At 28.7% G+C, this 21,498-nt stretch overlaps 1 protein-coding gene across 3 annotated transcripts in view; it reads right to left on the reverse strand.

Annotated features, from left to right (window-relative positions):
• thsd7ab (thrombospondin, type I, domain containing 7Ab) overlaps positions 1–21,498 on the reverse strand; it is a 91,542-nt gene that overhangs the window by 11,650 nt on the left and 58,394 nt on the right. For all 3 annotated transcript variants that reach the window (XM_077599725.1, XM_077599726.1, XM_077599724.1), the window contains 3 exons: positions 19,536–19,653; positions 18,156–18,301; positions 17,535–17,715 (listed from right to left, as the gene is read on the reverse strand). In XM_077599725.1, the coding sequence (XP_077455851.1) occupies positions 17,535–17,715; positions 18,156–18,301; positions 19,536–19,653 (445 nt within the window). The remainder of the gene's footprint in view (positions 1–17,534; positions 17,716–18,155; positions 18,302–19,535; positions 19,654–21,498) is intronic.

Here is a 21,498-nt window from a genome sequence, read left to right on the forward strand (position 1 = left end):
TCTTAAAAAAAATGACATAGTATAGTAAGGCTTTTTTTCTTAAAAAAACGACATAGTATAGTAAGGCTTTTTTGTTTAAAAAACGACAGAGTATAGTAAGGCTTTTTTTCTTAAAAAACGACATGGTATAGTAAAGCTTTTTTCTTAAAAAAACGACATAGTATAGTAAGGCTTTTTTTCTTAAAAAAACGACATAGTATAGTAAGGCTTTTTTCTTTAAAAAACGACATAGTATAGTAAGGCTTTTTTTCTTAAAAAACGACATGGTATAGTAAGGCTTTTTTTCTTTAAAAAACGACATAGTATAGTAAGGCTTTTTTTCTTAAAAAACGACATGGTATAGTAAGGCTTTTTTTCTTTTAAAAAAACGACATAGTATAGTAAGGGTTTTTTCTTAAAAAAACGACATAGTATAGTAAGGCTTTTTTCTTTAAAAAAACGACATAGTATAGTAAGGCTTTTTTCTTTTAAAAAACGACAATATAGTAAGGTTTTTTTCTTAAAAAACGGACATAGTATAGTAAGGCTAATTTTTTCTTTAAAAAACGACATAGTATAGTAAGGCTTTTTTCTTAAAAAACAACAGTGTGTATAGTAAGGCTATTTTTTTCTTTAAAAAACGACATACTATAGTAGGGCTTTTTTTCTTTAAAAAACGACATAGTATAGTAAGGCTTTTTTTTCTTTAAAAAAACGACATAGTATAGTAAGGCTTTTTTCTTTTAAAAAAACGACATAGTATAGTAAGGCTTTTTTCTTAAAAAACGACATAGTATAGTAAGGCTTTTTTTTCTTAAAAAACGACAAAGTATAGTAAGGCTTTTTTTCTTTAAAAAACGACGTAGTATAGTAAGGTTTTTTTTCTTAAAAAACGACATAGTATAGTAAGGCTTTTTTTCTTAAAAAAACGACATAGTATAGTAAGGCTTTTTTCTTTAAAAAAACGACATAGTATAGTAAGGCTTTTTTTCTTAAAAAACGACATGGTATAGTAAGGCTTTTTTCTAAAAAAACGGACATAGTATAGTAAGGCTATTTTTTTCTTTAAAAAACGACATAGTATAGTAAGGCTTTTTTTCTTAAAAAAACGACATAGTATAGTAAGGCTTTTTTCTTTAAAAAACGACAGAGTATAGTAAGGCTTTTTTTCTTAAAAACGACATGGTATAGTAAGGCTTTTTTCTTAAAAAACGGACATAGTATAGTAAGGCTAATTTTTTCTTTAAAAAACGACATAGTATAGTAATGCTTTTTTTCTCTAAAAAACACATCGAAAAGTAAGGCTTTTTTCTTTAAAAAATGACAGTATAGTAAGGCTTTTTTTTTTAAACGACATAGTATAGTAATGCTTTTTTTCTTTAAAAAAACACATCGTATAGTAAGGCTTTTTTTCTTAAAAAAACGACATAGTATAGTAAGGCTTTTTTCTTAAAAAACGACATGGTATAGTAAGGCTTTTTTCTTAAAAAACGGACATAGTATAGTAAGGCTAATTTTTTCTTTAAAAAACGACATAGTATAGTAAGGCTTTTTTTTCTTTAAAAAAACGACATAGTATAGTAAGGCTTTTTTCTTAAAAAAACGACATAGTATAGTAAGGCTTTTTTCTTAAAAAAAATGACATAGTATAGTAAGGCTTTTTTTCTTAAAAAAACGACATAGTATAGTAAGGCTTTTTTGTTTAAAAAACGACAGAGTATAGTAAGGCTTTTTTTCTTAAAAAACGACATGGTATAGTAAAGCTTTTTTCTTAAAAAAACGACATAGTATAGTAAGGCTTTTTTTCTTAAAAAAACGACATAGTATAGTAAGGCTTTTTTCTTTAAAAAACGACATAGTATAGTAAGGCTTTTTTTCTTAAAAAACGACATGGTATAGTAAGGCTTTTTTTCTTTAAAAAACGACATAGTATAGTAAGGCTTTTTTTCTTAAAAAACGACATGGTATAGTAAGGCTTTTTTTCTTTTAAAAAAACGACATAGTATAGTAAGGGTTTTTTCTTAAAAAAACGACATAGTATAGTAAGGCTTTTTTCTTTAAAAAAACGACATAGTATAGTAAGGCTTTTTTCTTTTAAAAAACGACAATATAGTAAGGTTTTTTTCTTAAAAAACGGACATAGTATAGTAAGGCTAATTTTTTCTTTAAAAAACGACATAGTATAGTAAGGCTTTTTTCTTAAAAAACAACAGTGTGTATAGTAAGGCTATTTTTTTCTTTAAAAAACGACATACTATAGTAGGGCTTTTTTTCTTTAAAAAACGACATAGTATAGTAAGGCTTTTTTTTCTTTAAAAAAACGACATAGTATAGTAAGGCTTTTTTCTTTTAAAAAAACGACATAGTATAGTAAGGCTTTTTTCTTAAAAAACGACATAGTATAGTAAGGCTTTTTTTTCTTAAAAAACGACAAAGTATAGTAAGGCTTTTTTTCTTTAAAAAACGACGTAGTATAGTAAGGTTTTTTTTCTTAAAAAACGACATAGTATAGTAAGGCTTTTTTTCTTAAAAAAACGACATAGTATAGTAAGGCTTTTTTCTTTAAAAAAACGACATAGTATAGTAAGGCTTTTTTTCTTAAAAAACGACATGGTATAGTAAGGCTTTTTTCTAAAAAAACGGACATAGTATAGTAAGGCTATTTTTTTCTTTAAAAAACGACATAGTATAGTAAGGCTTTTTTTCTTAAAAAAACGACATAGTATAGTAAGGCTTTTTTCTTTAAAAAACGACAGAGTATAGTAAGGCTTTTTTTCTTAAAAAACGACATGGTATAGTAAGGCTTTTTTCTTAAAAAACGGACATAGTATAGTAAGGCTAATTTTTTCTTTAAAAAACGACATAGTATAGTAATGCTTTTTTTCTCTAAAAAACACATCGTATAGTAAGGCTTTTTTCTTTAAAAAATGACAGTATAGTAAGGCTTTTTTTTTTAAACGACATAGTATAGTAATGCTTTTTTTCTTTAAAAAAACACATCGTATAGTAAGGCTTTTTTTCTTAAAAAAACGACATAGTATAGTAAGGCTTTTTTCTTAAAAAACGACATGGTATAGTAAGGCTTTTTTCTTAAAAAACGGACATAGTATAGTAAGGCTAATTTTTTCTTTAAAAAACGACATAGTATAGTAAGGCTTTTTTTTCTTTAAAAAAACGACATAGTATAGTAAGGCTTTTTTCTTAAAAAAACGACATAGTATAGTAAGGCTTTTTTCTTAAAAAAAATGACATAGTATAGTAAGGCTTTTTTTCTTAAAAAAACGACATAGTATAGTAAGGCTTTTTTGTTTAAAAAACGACAGAGTATAGTAAGGCTTTTTTTCTTAAAAAACGACATGGTATAGTAAAGCTTTTTTCTTAAAAAAACGACATAGTATAGTAAGGCTTTTTTTCTTAAAAAAACGACATAGTATAGTAAGGCTTTTTTCTTTAAAAAACGACATAGTATAGTAAGGCTTTTTTTCTTAAAAAACGACATGGTATAGTAAGGCTTTTTTTCTTTAAAAAACGACATAGTATAGTAAGGCTTTTTTTCTTAAAAAACGACATGGTATAGTAAGGCTTTTTTTCTTTTAAAAAAACGACATAGTATAGTAAGGGTTTTTTCTTAAAAAAACGACATAGTATAGTAAGGCTTTTTTCTTTAAAAAAACGACATAGTATAGTAAGGCTTTTTTCTTTTAAAAAACGACAATATAGTAAGGTTTTTTTCTTAAAAAACGGACATAGTATAGTAAGGCTAATTTTTTCTTTAAAAAACGACATAGTATAGTAAGGCTTTTTTCTTAAAAAACAACAGTGTGTATAGTAAGGCTATTTTTTTCTTTAAAAAACGACATACTATAGTAGGGCTTTTTTTCTTTAAAAAACGACATAGTATAGTAAGGCTTTTTTTTCTTTAAAAAAACGACATAGTATAGTAAGGCTTTTTTCTTTTAAAAAAACGACATAGTATAGTAAGGCTTTTTTCTTAAAAAACGACATAGTATAGTAAGGCTTTTTTTTCTTAAAAAACGACAAAGTATAGTAAGGCTTTTTTTCTTTAAAAAACGACGTAGTATAGTAAGGTTTTTTTTCTTAAAAAACGACATAGTATAGTAAGGCTTTTTTTCTTAAAAAAACGACATAGTATAGTAAGGCTTTTTTCTTTAAAAAAACGACATAGTATAGTAAGGCTTTTTTTCTTAAAAAACGACATGGTATAGTAAGGCTTTTTTCTAAAAAAACGGACATAGTATAGTAAGGCTATTTTTTTCTTTAAAAAACGACATAGTATAGTAAGGCTTTTTTTCTTAAAAAAACGACATAGTATAGTAAGGCTTTTTTCTTTAAAAAACGACAGAGTATAGTAAGGCTTTTTTTCTTAAAAAACGACATGGTATAGTAAAGCTTTTTTCTTAAAAAAACGACATAGTATAGTAAGGCTTTTTTTCTTAAAAAAACGACATAGTATAGTAAGGCTTTTTTCTTTAAAAAACGACATAGTATAGTAAGGCTTTTTTTCTTAAAAAACGACATGGTATAGTAAGGCTTTTTTTCTTTAAAAAACGACATAGTATAGTAAGGCTTTTTTTCTTAAAAAACGACATGGTATAGTAAGGCTTTTTTTCTTTTAAAAAAACGACATAGTATAGTAAGGGTTTTTTCTTAAAAAAACGACATAGTATAGTAAGGCTTTTTTCTTTAAAAAAACGACATAGTATAGTAAGGCTTTTTTCTTTTAAAAAACGACAATATAGTAAGGTTTTTTTCTTAAAAAACGGACATAGTATAGTAAGGCTTTTTTCTTAAAAAACGACATGGTATAGTAAGGCTTTTTTCTTAAAAAACGGACATAGTATAGTAAGGCTAATTTTTTCTTTAAAAAACGACATAGTATAGTAAGGCTTTTTTTTCTTTAAAAAAACGACATAGTATAGTAAGGCTTTTTTCTTAAAAAAACGACATAGTATAGTAAGGCTTTTTTCTTAAAAAAATGACATAGTATAGTAAGGCTTTTTTTCTTAAAAAAACGACATAGTATAGTAAGGCTTTTTTCTTTAAAAAACGACAGAGTATAGTAAGGCTTTTTTTCTTAAAAAACGACATGGTATAGTAAAGCTTTTTTCTTAAAAAAACGACATAGTATAGTAAGGCTTTTTTTCTTAAAAAAACGACATAGTATAGTAAGGCTTTTTTCTTTAAAAAACGACATAGTATAGTAAGGCTTTTTTTCTTAAAAAACGACATGGTATAGTAAGGCTTTTTTTCTTTAAAAAACGACATAGTATAGTAAGGCTTTTTTTCTTAAAAAACGACATGGTATAGTAAGGCTTTTTTTCTTTTAAAAAAACGACATAGTATAGTAAGGGTTTTTTCTTAAAAAAACGACATAGTATAGTAAGGCTTTTTTCTTTAAAAAAACGACATAGTATAGTAAGGCTTTTTTCTTTTAAAAAACGACAATATAGTAAGGTTTTTTTCTTAAAAAACGGACATAGTATAGTAAGGCTAATTTTTTCTTTAAAAAACGACATAGTATAGTAAGGCTTTTTTCTTAAAAAACAACAGTGTGTATAGTAAGGCTATTTTTTTCTTTAAAAAACGACATACTATAGTAGGGCTTTTTTTCTTTAAAAAACGACATAGTATAGTAAGGCTTTTTTTTCTTTAAAAAAACGACATAGTATAGTAAGGCTTTTTTCTTTTAAAAAAAGGACATAGTATAGTAAGGCTTTTTTCTTAAAAAACGACATAGTATAGTAAGGCTTTTTTTTCTTAAAAAACGACAAAGTATAGTAAGGCTTTTTTTCTTTAAAAAACGACGTAGTATAGTAAGGTTTTTTTTCTTAAAAAACGACATAGTATAGTAAGGCTTTTTTTCTTAAAAAAACGACATAGTATAGTAAGGCTTTTTTCTTTAAAAAAACGACATAGTATAGTAAGGCTTTTTTTCTTAAAAAACGACATGGTATAGTAAGGCTTTTTTCTAAAAAAACGGACATAGTATAGTAAGGCTATTTTTTTCTTTAAAAAACGACATAGTATAGTAAGGCTTTTTTTCTTAAAAAAACGACATAGTATAGTAAGGCTTTTTTCTTTAAAAAACGACAGAGTATAGTAAGGCTTTTTTTCTTAAAAAACGACATGGTATAGTAAAGCTTTTTTCTTAAAAAAACGACATAGTATAGTAAGGCTTTTTTTCTTAAAAAAACGACATAGTATAGTAAGGCTTTTTTCTTTAAAAAACGACATAGTATAGTAAGGCTTTTTTTCTTAAAAAACGACATGGTATAGTAAGGCTTTTTTTCTTTAAAAAACGACAAAGTATAGTAAGGCTTTTTTTCTTAAAAAACGACATGGTATAGTAAGGCTTTTTTTCTTTTAAAAAAACGACATAGTATAGTAAGGGTTTTTTCTTAAAAAACGACATAGTATAGTAAGGCTTTTTTCTTTAAAAAAACGACATAGTATAGTAAGGCTTTTTTCTTTTAAAAAACGACAATATAGTAAGGTTTTTTTCTTAAAAAACGGACATAGTATAGTAAGGCTTTTTTCTTAAAAAACGACATGGTATAGTAAGGCTTTTTTCTTAAAAAACGGACATAGTATAGTAAGGCTAATTTTTTCTTTAAAAAACGACATAGTATAGTAAGGCTTTTTTTTCTTTAAAAAAACGACATAGTATAGTAAGGCTTTTTTCTTAAAAAAACGACATAGTATAGTAAGGCTTTTTTCTTAAAAAAAATGACATAGTATAGTAAGGCTTTTTTTCTTAAAAAAACGACATAGTATAGTAAGGCTTTTTTCTTTAAAAAACGACAGAGTATAGTAAGGCTTTTTTTCTTAAAAAACGACATGGTATAGTAAAGCTTTTTTCTTAAAAAAACGACATAGTATAGTAAGGCTTTTTTTCTTAAAAAAACGACATAGTATAGTAAGGCTTTTTTCTTTAAAAAACGACATAGTATAGTAAGGCTTTTTTTCTTAAAAAACGACATGGTATAGTAAGGCTTTTTTTCTTTAAAAAACGACATAGTATAGTAAGGCTTTTTTTCTTAAAAAACGACATGGTATAGTAAGGCTTTTTTTCTTTTAAAAAAACGACATAGTATAGTAAGGGTTTTTTCTTAAAAAAACGACATAGTATAGTAAGGCTTTTTTCTTTAAAAAAACGACATAGTATAGTAAGGCTTTTTTCTTTTAAAAAACGACAATATAGTAAGGTTTTTTTCTTAAAAAACGGACATAGTATAGTAAGGCTAATTTTTTCTTTAAAAAACGACATAGTATAGTAAGGCTTTTTTCTTAAAAAACAACAGTGTGTATAGTAAGGCTATTTTTTTCTTTAAAAAACGACATACTATAGTAGGGCTTTTTTTCTTTAAAAAACGACATAGTATAGTAAGGCTTTTTTTTCTTTAAAAAAACGACATAGTATAGTAAGGCTTTTTTCTTTTAAAAAAACGACATAGTATAGTAAGGCTTTTTTCTTAAAAAACGACATAGTATAGTAAGGCTTTTTTTTCTTAAAAAACGACAAAGTATAGTAAGGCTTTTTTTCTTTAAAAAACGACGTAGTATAGTAAGGTTTTTTTTCTTAAAAAACGACATAGTATAGTAAGGCTTTTTTTCTTAAAAAAACGACATAGTATAGTAAGGCTTTTTTCTTTAAAAAAACGACATAGTATAGTAAGGCTTTTTTTCTTAAAAAACGACATGGTATAGTAAGGCTTTTTTCTAAAAAAACGGACATAGTATAGTAAGGCTATTTTTTTCTTTAAAAAACGACATAGTATAGTAAGGCTTTTTTTCTTAAAAAAACGACATAGTATAGTAAGGCTTTTTTCTTTAAAAAACGACAGAGTATAGTAAGGCTTTTTTTCTTAAAAAACGACATGGTATAGTAAAGCTTTTTTCTTAAAAAAACGACATAGTATAGTAAGGCTTTTTTTCTTAAAAAAACGACATAGTATAGTAAGGCTTTTTTCTTTAAAAAACGACATAGTATAGTAAGGCTTTTTTTCTTAAAAAACGACATGGTATAGTAAGGCTTTTTTTCTTTAAAAAACGACATAGTATAGTAAGGCTTTTTTTCTTAAAAAACGACATGGTATAGTAAGGCTTTTTTTCTTTTAAAAAAACGACATAGTATAGTAAGGGTTTTTTCTTAAAAAAACGACATAGTATAGTAAGGCTTTTTTCTTTAAAAAAACGACATAGTATAGTAAGGCTTTTTTCTTTTAAAAAACGACAATATAGTAAGGTTTTTTTCTTAAAAAACGGACATAGTATAGTAAGGCTTTTTTCTTAAAAAACGACATGGTATAGTAAGGCTTTTTTCTTAAAAAACGGACATAGTATAGTAAGGCTAATTTTTTCTTTAAAAAACGACATAGTATAGTAAGGCTTTTTTTTCTTTAAAAAAACGACATAGTATAGTAAGGCTTTTTTCTTAAAAAAACGACATAGTATAGTAAGGCTTTTTTCTTAAAAAAAATGACATAGTATAGTAAGGCTTTTTTTCTTAAAAAAACGACATAGTATAGTAAGGCTTTTTTCTTTAAAAAACGACAGAGTATAGTAAGGCTTTTTTTCTTAAAAAACGACATGGTATAGTAAAGCTTTTTTCTTAAAAAAACGACATAGTATAGTAAGGCTTTTTTTCTTAAAAAAACGACATAGTATAGTAAGGCTTTTTTCTTTAAAAAACGACATAGTATAGTAAGGCTTTTTTTCTTAAAAAACGACATGGTATAGTAAGGCTTTTTTTCTTTAAAAAACGACATAGTATAGTAAGGCTTTTTTTCTTAAAAAACGACATGGTATAGTAAGGCTTTTTTTCTTTTAAAAAAACGACATAGTATAGTAAGGGTTTTTTCTTAAAAAAACGACATAGTATAGTAAGGCTTTTTTCTTTAAAAAAACGACATAGTATAGTAAGGCTTTTTTCTTTTAAAAAACGACAATATAGTAAGGTTTTTTTCTTAAAAAACGGACATAGTATAGTAAGGCTAATTTTTTCTTTAAAAAACGACATAGTATAGTAAGGCTTTTTTCTTAAAAAACAACAGTGTGTATAGTAAGGCTATTTTTTTCTTTAAAAAACGACATACTATAGTAGGGCTTTTTTTCTTTAAAAAACGACATAGTATAGTAAGGCTTTTTTTTCTTTAAAAAAACGACATAGTATAGTAAGGCTTTTTTCTTTTAAAAAAACGACATAGTATAGTAAGGCTTTTTTCTTAAAAAACGACATAGTATAGTAAGGCTTTTTTTTCTTAAAAAACGACAAAGTATAGTAAGGCTTTTTTTCTTTAAAAAACGACGTAGTATAGTAAGGTTTTTTTTCTTAAAAAACGACATAGTATAGTAAGGCTTTTTTTCTTAAAAAAACGACATAGTATAGTAAGGCTTTTTTCTTTAAAAAAACGACATAGTATAGTAAGGCTTTTTTTCTTAAAAAACGACATGGTATAGTAAGGCTTTTTTCTAAAAAAACGGACATAGTATAGTAAGGCTATTTTTTTCTTTAAAAAACGACATAGTATAGTAAGGCTTTTTTTCTTAAAAAAACGACATAGTATAGTAAGGCTTTTTTCTTTAAAAAACGACAGAGTATAGTAAGGCTTTTTTTCTTAAAAAACGACATGGTATAGTAAAGCTTTTTTCTTAAAAAAACGACATAGTATAGTAAGGCTTTTTTTCTTAAAAAAACGACATAGTATAGTAAGGCTTTTTTCTTTAAAAAACGACATAGTATAGTAAGCTCTTTTTTTCTTAAAAAACGACATGGTATAGTAAGGCTTTTTTTCTTTAAAAAACGACATAGTATAGTAAGGCTTTTTTTCTTAAAAAACGACATGGTATAGTAAGGCTTTTTTTCTTTTAAAAAAACGACATAGTATAGTAAGGGTTTTTTCTTAAAAAAACGACATAGTATAGTAAGGCTTTTTTCTTTAAAAAAACGACATAGTATAGTAAGGCTTTTTTCTTTTAAAAAACGACAATATAGTAAGGTTTTTTTCTTAAAAAACGGACATAGTATAGTAAGGCTTTTTTCTTAAAAAACGACATGGTATAGTAAGGCTTTTTTCTTAAAAAACGGACATAGTATAGTAAGGCTAATTTTTTCTTTAAAAAACGACATAGTATAGTAAGGCTTTTTTTTCTTTAAAAAAAACGACATAGTATAGTAAGGCTTTTTTCTTAAAAAAACGACATAGTATAGTAAGGCTTTTTTCTTAAAAAAAATGACATAGTATAGTAAGGCTTTTTTTCTTAAAAAAACGACATAGTATAGTAAGGCTTTTTTCTTTAAAAAACGACAGAGTATAGTAAGGCTTTTTTTCTTAAAAAACGACATGGTATAGTAAAGCTTTTTTCTTAAAAAAACGACATAGTATAGTAAGGCTTTTTTTCTTAAAAAAACGACATAGTATAGTAAGGCTTTTTTCTTTAAAAAACGACATAGTATAGTAAGGCTTTTTTTCTTAAAAAACGACATGGTATAGTAAGGCTTTTTTTCTTTAAAAAACGACATAGTATAGTAAGGCTTTTTTTCTTAAAAAACGACATGGTATAGTAAGGCTTTTTTTCTTTTAAAAAAACGACATAGTATAGTAAGGGTTTTTTCTTAAAAAAACGACATAGTATAGTAAGGCTTTTTTCTTTAAAAAAACGACATAGTATAGTAAGGCTTTTTTCTTTTAAAAAACGACAATATAGTAAGGTTTTTTTCTTAAAAAACGGACATAGTATAGTAAGGCTAATTTTTTCTTTAAAAAACGACATAGTATAGTAAGGCTTTTTTCTTAAAAAACAACAGTGTGTATAGTAAGGCTATTTTTTTCTTTAAAAAACGACATACTATAGTAGGGCTTTTTTTCTTTAAAAAACGACATAGTATAGTAAGGCTTTTTTTTCTTTAAAAAAACGACATAGTATAGTAAGGCTTTTTTCTTTTAAAAAAACGACATAGTATAGTAAGGCTTTTTTCTTAAAAAACGACATAGTATAGTAAGGCTTTTTTTTCTTAAAAAACGACAAAGTATAGTAAGGCTTTTTTTCTTTAAAAAACGACGTAGTATAGTAAGGTTTTTTTTCTTAAAAAACGACATAGTATAGTAAGGCTTTTTTTCTTAAAAAAACGACATAGTATAGTAAGGCTTTTTTCTTTAAAAAAACGACATAGTATAGTAAGGCTTTTTTTCTTAAAAAACGACATGGTATAGTAAGGCTTTTTTCTAAAAAAACGGACATAGTATAGTAAGGCTATTTTTTTCTTTAAAAAACGACATAGTATAGTAAGGCTTTTTTTCTTAAAAAAACGACATAGTATAGTAAGGCTTTTTTCTTTAAAAAACGACAGAGTATAGTAAGGCTTTTTTTCTTAAAAAACGACATGGTATAGTAAAGCTTTTTTCTTAAAAAAACGACATAGTATAGTAAGGCTTTTTTTCTTAAAAAAACGACATAGTATAGTAAGGCTTTTTTCTTTAAAAAACGACATAGTATAGTAAGGCTTTTTTTCTTAAAAAACGACATGGTATAGTAAGGCTTTTTTTCTTTAAAAAACGACATAGTATAGTAAGGCTTTTTTTCTTAAAAAACGACATGGTATAGTAAGGCTTTTTTTCTTTTAAAAAAACGACATAGTATAGTAAGGGTTTTTTCTTAAAAAAACGACATAGTATAGTAAGGCTTTTTTCTTTAAAAAAACGACATAGTATAGTAAGGCTTTTTTCTTTTAAAAAACGACAATATAGTAAGGTTTTTTTCTTAAAAAACGGACATAGTATAGTAAGGCTTTTTTCTTAAAAAACGACATGGTATAGTAAGGCTTTTTTCTTAAAAAACGGACATAGTATAGTAAGGCTAATTTTTTCTTTAAAAAACGACATAGTATAGTAAGGCTTTTTTTTCTTTAAAAAAACGACATAGTATAGTAAGGCTTTTTTCTTAAAAAAACGACATAGTATAGTAAGGCTTTTTTCTTAAAAAAAATGACATAGTATAGTAAGGCTTTTTTTCTTAAAAAAACGACATAGTATAGTAAGGCTTTTTTCTTTAAAAAACGACAGAGTATAGTAAGGCTTTTTTTCTTAAAAAACGACATGGTATAGTAAAGCTTTTTTCTTAAAAAAACGACATAGTATAGTAAGGCTTTTTTTCTTAAAAAAACGACATAGTATAGTAAGGCTTTTTTCTTTAAAAAACGACATAGTATAGTAAGGCTTTTTTTCTTAAAAAACGACATGGTATAGTAAGGCTTTTTTTCTTTAAAAAACGACATAGTATAGTAAGGCTTTTTTTCTTAAAAAACGACATGGTATAGTAAGGCTTTTTTTCTTTTAAAAAAACGACATAGTATAGTAAGGGTTTTTTCTTAAAAAAACGACATAGTATAGTAAGGCTTTTTTCTTTAAAAAAACGACATAGTATAGTAAGGCTTTTTTCTTTTAAAAAACGACAATATAGTAAGGTTTTTTTCTTAAAAAACGGACATAGTATAGTAAGGCTAATTTTTTCTTTAAAAAACGACATAGTATAGTAAGGCTTTTTTCTTAAAAAACAACAGTGTGTATAGTAAGGCTATTTTTTTCTTTAAAAAACGACATACTATAGTAGGGCTTTTTTTCTTTAAAAAACGACATAGTATAGTAAGGCTTTTTTTTCTTTAAAAAAACGACATAGTATAGTAAGGCTTTTTTCTTTTAAAAAAACGACATAGTATAGTAAGGCTTTTTTCTTAAAAAACGACATAGTATAGTAAGGCTTTTTTTTCTTAAAAAACGACAAAGTATAGTAAGGCTTTTTTTCTTTAAAAAACGACGTAGTATAGTAAGGTTTTTTTTCTTAAAAAACGACATAGTATAGTAAGGCTTTTTTTCTTAAAAAAACGACATAGTATAGTAAGGCTTTTTTCTTTAAAAAAACGACATAGTATAGTAAGGCTTTTTTTCTTAAAAAACGACATGGTATAGTAAGGCTTTTTTCTAAAAAAACGGACATAGTATAGTAAGGCTATTTTTTTCTTTAAAAAACGACATAGTATAGTAAGGCTTTTTTTCTTAAAAAAACGACATAGTATAGTAAGGCTTTTTTCTTTAAAAAACGACAGAGTATAGTAAGGCTTTTTTTCTTAAAAAACGACATGGTATAGTAAAGCTTTTTTCTTAAAAAAACGACATAGTATAGTAAGGCTTTTTTTCTTAAAAAAACGACATAGTATAGTAAGGCTTTTTTCTTTAAAAAACGACATAGTATAGTAAGGCTTTTTTTCTTAAAAAACGACATGGTATAGTAAGGCTTTTTTTCTTTAAAAAACGACATAGTGTCGTAAGGCTTTTTTTCTTAAAAAACGACATGGTATAGTAAGGCTTTTTTTCTTTTAAAAAAACGACATAGTATAGTAAGGGTTTTTTCTTAAAAAAACGACATAGTATAGTAAGGCTTTTTTCTTTAAAAAAACGACATAGTATAGTAAGGCTTTTTTCTTTTAAAAAACGACAATATAGTAAGGTTTTTTTCTTAAAAAACGGACATAGTATAGTAAGGCTAATTTTTTCTTTAAAAAACGACATAGTATAGTAAGGTTTTTTTCTTAAAAAACAACAGTGTGTATAGTAAGGCTATTTTTTTCTTTAAAAAACGACATACTATAGTAGGGCTTTTTTTTCTTTAAAAAACGACATAGTATAGTAAGGCTTTTTTTTCTTTAAAAAAACGACATAGTATAGTAAGGCTTTTTTCTTTTAAAAAAACGACATAGTATAGTAAGGCTTTTTTCTTAAAAAACGACATAGTATAGTAAGGCTTTTTTTTCTTAAAAAACGACAAAGTATAGTAAGGCTTTTTTTCTTTAAAAAACGACGTAGTATAGTAAGGTTTTTTTTCTTAAAAAACGACATAGTATAGTAAGGCTTTTTTTCTTAAAAAAACGACATAGTATAGTAAGGCTTTTTTCTTTAAAAAAACGACATAGTATAGTAAGGCTTTTTTTCTTAAAAAACGACATGGTATAGTAAGGCTTTTTTCTAAAAAAACGGACATAGTATAGTAAGGCTATTTTTTTCTTTAAAATACGACATAGTATAGTAAGGCTTTTTTTCTTAAAAAAACGACATAGTATAGTAAGGCTTTTTTCTTTAAAAAACGACATAGTATAGTAAGGCTTTTTTTCTTAAAAAACGACATGGTATAGTAAGGCTTTTTTTCTTTAAAAAACGACATAGTATAGTAAGGCTTTTTTTCTTAAAAAACGACATGGTATAGTAAGGCTTTTTTTCTTTTAAAAAAACGACATAGTATAGTAAGGGTTTTTTCTTAAAAAAACGACATAGTATAGTCAGGCTTTTTTCTTTAAAAAAACGACATAGTATAGCAAGGCTTTTTTCTTTTAAAAAACGACAATATAGTAAGGTTTTTTTCTTAAAAAACGGACATAGTATAGTAAGGCTAATTTTTTCTTTAAAAAACCACATAGTATAGTAAGGCTTTTTTCTTAAAAAACAAGTGTGTATAGTATAAGGCTATTTTTTTCTTTAAAAAACGACATACTATAGTAGGGCTTTTTTTTCTTTAAAAAACGACATAGTATAGTAAGGCTTTTTTTTCTTTAAAAAAACGACATAGTATAGTAAGGGTTTTTTCTTAAAAAAAACGACATAGTATAGTAAGGCTTTTTTCTTTAAAAAACGACATTGTATAGTAAGGCTTTTTTCTTAAAAAACGGACATAGTATAGTAAGGCTAATTTTTTCTTTAAAAACGACATAGTATAGTAAGGCTTTTTTTCTTAAAAAAACGACATAGTATAGTAAGGCTTTTTTTCTTAAAAAACGACATGGTATAGTAAGGCTTTTTTCTTAAAAAACGGACATAGTATAGTAAGGCTATTTTTTTCTTTAAAAAACAACATAGTATAGTAAGGCTTTTTTTTCTTTTAAAAAAACGACATAGTATAGTAAGGGTTTTTTCTTAAAAAAACGACATAGTATAGTAAGGCTTTTTTCTTAAAAAAACGACATAGTATAGTAAGGCTTTTTTCTTTTAAAAAACGACAATATAGTAAGGCTTTTTTCTTAAAAAACAACATAGTGTGTATAGTAAGGCTATTTTTTTCTTTAAAAAACGACATACTATAGTAGGGCTTTTTTTTTTAAAAAACGACATTGTATAGTAAGGCTTTTTTTTCTTTAAAAAAACGACATAGTATAGTAAGGCTTTTTTCTTAAAAAAACACATAGTATAGTAAGGCTTTTTTTCTTAAAAAACGACATAGTATAGTAAGGCTTTTTTTCTTTAAAAAACGACATAGTATAGTAAGGCTTTTTTCTTAAAAAACGACATAGTATAGTAAGGCTTTTTTTCTTAAAAACGACATAGTATAGTAAGGCTTTTTTTCTTTAAAAAACGACATAGTATAGTAAGGCTTTTTTCTTCAAAAAAACAACATAGTATGTATAGTAAGGCTATTTTTTTCTTTTAAAAACGACATACTATAGTAAGGCCTTTTTTCTTTAAAAAAAAACGACATAGTATAGTAAGGCCTTTTTCTTAAAAAACGACATAGTATAGTAAGGCTTTTTTCTTAAAAAAACGACATAGTATAGTAAGGCTTTTTTTCTTTAAAAAAACGACATAGTATAGTAAGGCTTTTTTTCTTAAAAAAACGACATAGTATAGTAAGGCTTTTTTCTTTAAAAAAACGACATAGTATAGTAAGGCTTTTTTCTTAAAAAACTACATAGTATAGTAAGGCTTTTTTCTTAAAAAACTACATAGTATAGTAAGGCTTTTTTCTTAAAAAACGACATAGTATAGTAAGGCTTTTTTTCTTAAAAAACGACATAGTATAGTAATGCTTTTTTTCTTTAAAAAACGACATAGTATAGTAAGGCTTTTTTCTTAAAAAAACCACATAGTATGTATAGTAAGGCTATTTTTTTCTTTAAAAAACGACATACTATAGTAAGGCTTTTTTTCTTTAAAAAAACGACATAGTATAGTAAGGCTTTTTTTTCTTTAAAAAGCGACATAGTATCGTAAGGCTTTTTTTCTTCAAAAAACGACAGTATAGTAAGGCTTTTTTCTTCAAAAAACGACATAGTGTAGTAATGCTTTTTTTCTTTAAAAAAAACCTCATCGTATATTAAGGCTTTTTTCTTAAAAAAACGACGTAGTATAGTAAGGCCTTTTTCTTAAAAAACGACATAGTATAGTAAGGCTTTTTTCTTAAAAAACGACATAGTATAGTAAGGCTTTTTTTCTTAAAAAAATGACATAGTATAGTAAGGCTTTTTTCTTAAAAAAACGACATAGTATAGTAAGGCTTTTTTCTTAAAAAAACGACATAGTATAGTAAGGCTTTTTTTCTTAAAAAACGACCTAGTATAGTAGGGCTTTTTTCTTTAAAAAACGACAGTATAGTAAGGCTTTTTTTCTTAAAAAACGACATGGTATAGTAAGGCTTTTTTCTTAAAAAACTGACATAGTATAGTAAGGCTAATTTTTTCTTTAAAAAACGACATAGTATAGTAAGGCTTTTTTTTCTTTAAAAAAAACGACATAGTATAGTAAGGGTTTTTTCTTAAAAAAACGACATAGTATAGTAAGGCTTTTTTCTTAAAAAAACGACATAGTATAGTAAGACTTTTTTCTTTTAAAAAACGACAATATAGTAAGGTTTTTTTCTTAAAAAACGGACATAGTATAGTAATGCTAATTTTTTCTTTAAAAAACGACATAGTATAGTAAGGCTTTTTTCTTAAAAAAACGACATAGTATAGTAAGGCTTTTTTCTTTAAAAAAACGACAATATAGTAAGGTTTTTTTCTTAAAAAACGGACATAGTATAGTAAGGCTAATTTTTTCTTTAAAAAACGACATAGTATAGTAAGGCTTTTTTCTTAAAAAACAACATAGTGTGTATAGTAAGGCTATTTTTTTCTTTAAAAACGACATACTATAGTAGGGCTTTTTTTTCTTTAAAAAACGACATAGTATAGTAAGGCTTTTTTTTCTTAAAAAAAACGACATAGTATAGTAAGGCTTTTTTTCTTAAAAAAAACGACATAGTATAGTAAGGCTTTTTTTCTTTAAAAAACGACATAGTATAGTAAGGCTTTTTTCTTAAAAAAACAACATAGTATGTATAGTAAGGCTATTTTTTTCTTTTAAAAACGACATACTATAGTAAGGCTTTTTTTCTTTAAAAAAAACGACATAGTATAGTAAGGCTTTTTTTCTTTAAAAAGCGACATAGTATCGTAAGGCTTTTTTTCTTCAAAAAACGACAGTATAGTAAGGCTTTTTTCTTCAAAAAACGACATAGTATTGTAAGGCTTTTAAAAAAAAAAAGACATAGTATAGTAAGGCTTTTTTTCTTAAAAAAATGACCATATATAGTAAGGCTTTTCTCTTTTAAAAAATGACCATGTATAGTAAGGCTTTTTTCCTAAAGGGCTGGGTTATTGCCAAGGTATGGAACGGATAATCAGTATTGGCAAATGGTAAAAACGTAATGGACTGCAAGTGTATTGAAGCACTCACCAGGGCAGGGGAGCGTGCAAGCTTCCTTCAAGCGGATTCTCTTATCTCCATCCACGGACAACTCCAGAGTGCCGCACAGTTCCTCGTCCACTTGGCTGCCGTCATCCGCGCCGCCGTCGCCGCCGTCCGACACCAGGCACGTCAGGTTTCGGTAGCGCGTGCCGTGTCCGCACACGACACTCTGAAACAGCAGCACCCATCAAAAGATACACAATGAAGAGTGGAAAAATAACGATAGAAGTCGCATTTTTTTTATTTGACATCTGCTGCTTCATCATGTTTTTGGCATTGTCTGAGATCTTTCTTGGAAGACTCACGGGCGCTTCCACAACTGGTTCAAACTGGATCTCATTCCACAATCGGTGTTATTTAGACTAACGGGCGCCACAATAGTCCACCATAATGGGAACAACAGACTAACTAAATATCTGGGCAATATTTTGTGGCCAACAAATGAAAGCTTCATTTAGAGGAAAAATGTAAGATGTACCGTATTATCCGCACTATAAGGCACAACTCAAAAAGGCTTCAATTTCCTGAAAAGCCAGCATTGCACCTTATAAATGGATCAATATTGATTGATCACCATTGTTATACAACAAAAAAAAAACAGTCACCGACCTCTACGCGGCACTCTGACCAGGCGCTGTACCGCCATCGGTAACACGGCCGCACCGGGCACGGTTTCCACTGCTCCAGGGAAGAAGAACACGGGCGACCGTCGCCCTGCGAGGCCTGCACCACCGTTCTCCGACGCCACATCTTGCCTGGAAGAAAGAAGCAATCGATATTGAAGAAGAGCCTCCGGCACCCCGGCAAACAAACAGTGTTGCACAACAACAACAACAAAAGTTGACTAAACTAGCTTTGCGAAACCCATAAAAAAATATCAAGATCTAATACTAAAATATTGTATTGTGATACAAGATTTGATTGGTATCGATAACGGCTGTTGATTTTGCGGCTCTTCCTGTTAGTTATGGTGTTAAAGGCACCCCTAGTGGCCGTTCCATAGCAGTGCTTTCATGAATGTGTAGTTATTTATTTGTACTTCTGTGTAAATTAGCTTGTTTGCACTACTGCCATTGATGGATTGTATGAGAAAAGTTGTTTTTAATATTTCTTAATAGTTACCAAGCAACAAAATAATCAAGATGGACAAGGTTATTGTCAAAAGAAACAAATCTTTTGTAAAAAAATAAATTTCCACGGTATGCACCCTCAAAATCAGGCCTCGTACGCCAAAAAATGTGTTATCCGAACTTTAACGACAACACATAAATTACAATCATTTTGCCGATTTATATTGTAATAGCTAACTTTTACCACCAGTGCGCACTATAAATCTTTCCGAGTTGTCTCCGTCATTTTATTTTTTAATTGCTTGAGCTGTCTTCTTATTTTTTTTATTTTCATCATTTCATCAATCAGCCAAATGTTCCTGTTGAGTACATCTGGAACATTAATCACATGACCCATGAGAGCAGGTATAAAAATAGGCGGGATTACGTAAGAGACTACGTTTGAGAGTGACCCCGTTTCCATAAACAGTGGATGCACACACACATAAACACACACACACACACCTTGACAACCGGTGCAACCTTTCATCCCACGCACACATGTCAAGCCAACAGCGATAAGGAACAAACAACAAAAAACCAAAACCAAAAGCAAAACAAAAACAGCAGCAAAACAAAAACAGCAAAACTTGCAAAATCATACCCAGCCTTTTGTTTCGTATAAAGTGATCCATTGTTGTTGTTGTTTATGCTATATATTGCATGACTGTTTGTTTGATAGTACAAATTTGAGTTGAAGCTTTTATTTAGGTGGTGGATTGTACTTCCCTGTTTGGTTTCACAATGCCGTGATTGGTCCATTCTTAGGAGGACATTGATTTGTTTTTCTCATTTTGATTTTATAAAAACCTTTACATGTATTGAATGAATACCTAAAATAAAACAATTTCTTCAAAGAATAGTGTGATAAATGACCTACCGTCTAAACCACAGGTTTGCGAACACTCGGACCACACCGACCAATCGGAAAGCTGGCAGTTGACGGGACATTCCACCACGCAGGAGATGTTCATTTGCCACTTCTTCTCCAAGTTTAACTACGGAAAAAAGCCCCGCCCCAAAAAATACTTAATACTACTACACCTTAAAACCAACAAGAGATACATTGAAAATGCCCCACAATTAGAAGAGAAGCATTCCGAAAAGTTCCTAAAAATCAATGGAAAATGATCCAAAATTTACCCCGAGTGACCTGTAAGCACCGTAGTTTCTTGCATATAAGCCGCACCCTTAAAACTGCCTAAAAATCATTGAATTTTGAAATTTCTCGCGTATAAGCCACCCCCTGATTCACAATTTTCACCGCCATAATCATGGTTTTGATAGGGTGTACAAATGTGTTACTTTGAAGGGAAAATCTTAAGAAAAATCATCGGAAGTGTTATTTCTGAGATACAGTCGTACCTCGTGATATGACAGCCTATCATTCAACATGCTCGTGTTACGACGTAAATATCGATCGAATAATTCTCTCGCGATACAATTAAAATTTCGAGATGCGACGAAGCCAGGTGGCCATGACATGAGGCTGTTTATCGTTGTAGCGCAGTCTTTTTAGACATAATATCTACGAGACCTGAACATTTATTCAGACGAGTTTCGACCAGGAAACGCACAATGCGCATGCACGGGAAAAAAGAGGGCTTTCTGGGTAATGAAGTATACTCGTGCACACAACGCCGATAGGCAATGGCACTCTTTCTCATTATAAAACTTCATTACCCACAATAAATACGTGCGTAAGCTCAGCTGTTGCATTTCCTGTTATTATTATCTAATACGAGGAGTATTATATTACTTCTCGTTCGCTACTCATAAGATCAGGAGCACTGGCTCGCAACTCCCTCCCCGCAACAGTATCTCTGGTGGCAACTCTCTCATAGGCGCCGTTCAAAGCGGTTGCGACCAGAGCTACTACAAAGAGGGAGTTGCGAGCCAGCGCCCCTGATGTTCCCACGAGCAGCGGAGCGATCGCTAATACCACAAGACTACTTCTCGTTGGCAAGTGGTCGTGCGTTATCTTATTGTGAGGACATTTGTGTGCATCATTTTCGGAATATTTTGAAGGCAATACAACAGCAAACAGTCCATCGATAGCGAACGTGAGGGTGGAGGCGTGGCAAACAACTAACCCGGCCAGAATGAAGGTAAAAAAAAAAGATATCCTGTTTTTGGTGTTTTTTCAAAGGGTTGGAACGAATTAATTTATTTTCAATTCATTTCAATGGGAAACGTTCGCTCGAGTTACGAAAACCTCGACATACGATCTCAGTCTCGGAACATATTACGATCGTATGTCGAGGTACCACTGTACTGTATAAATCAAAAGCACGGAAATTATCATAATAATATATTATGGGGAAGTTAGTAATCCATTCAGTAATGGTTGTTTTTTTAATGCAAAACAGAAAATAACCAACAAATAGTAAATGTTAATTTGCCGACATCTACTGGTGAAAAAATGTATAGCAACGCTGTACTCTTGATTCAGTCATCTTTTTTCTTTACTTACAAATACGGCTTATTTGCGCGAAAATCCGGTGACTAAAATGACAAGGAAGTGACGCAAAATGAACTCCTTCCCTACCATTGACAATGATAGATGTCCAATTCACTTAAACAGGTCGTGAATGTGCATCTCTCAGTGCCAATGACGTCTAGCCCTGTCAATGGCGGCCAGTTAAGTTAACTTTTCGGGCCAAAAATAATGCATCACACGTGATCACGTTGTCCGTGAACCGAACCGACCCCCCCCACCCCACCCCCTCTAAAACGACACCAGCACGTTAAGCGACAACACAATTCCCAGAAGTCTTTGCGAGTGCATCATGAGCCGCAGCGGAGTCACACGGCGAACGTGGCGAGCTCTCCGAACGCCGCCG

This window comes from Stigmatopora argus, chromosome 4, assembly GCF_051989625.1.
Source record: "Stigmatopora argus isolate UIUO_Sarg chromosome 4, RoL_Sarg_1.0, whole genome shotgun sequence".
Classification (NCBI taxonomy): Eukaryota; Metazoa; Chordata; class Actinopteri; order Syngnathiformes; family Syngnathidae; genus Stigmatopora; species Stigmatopora argus.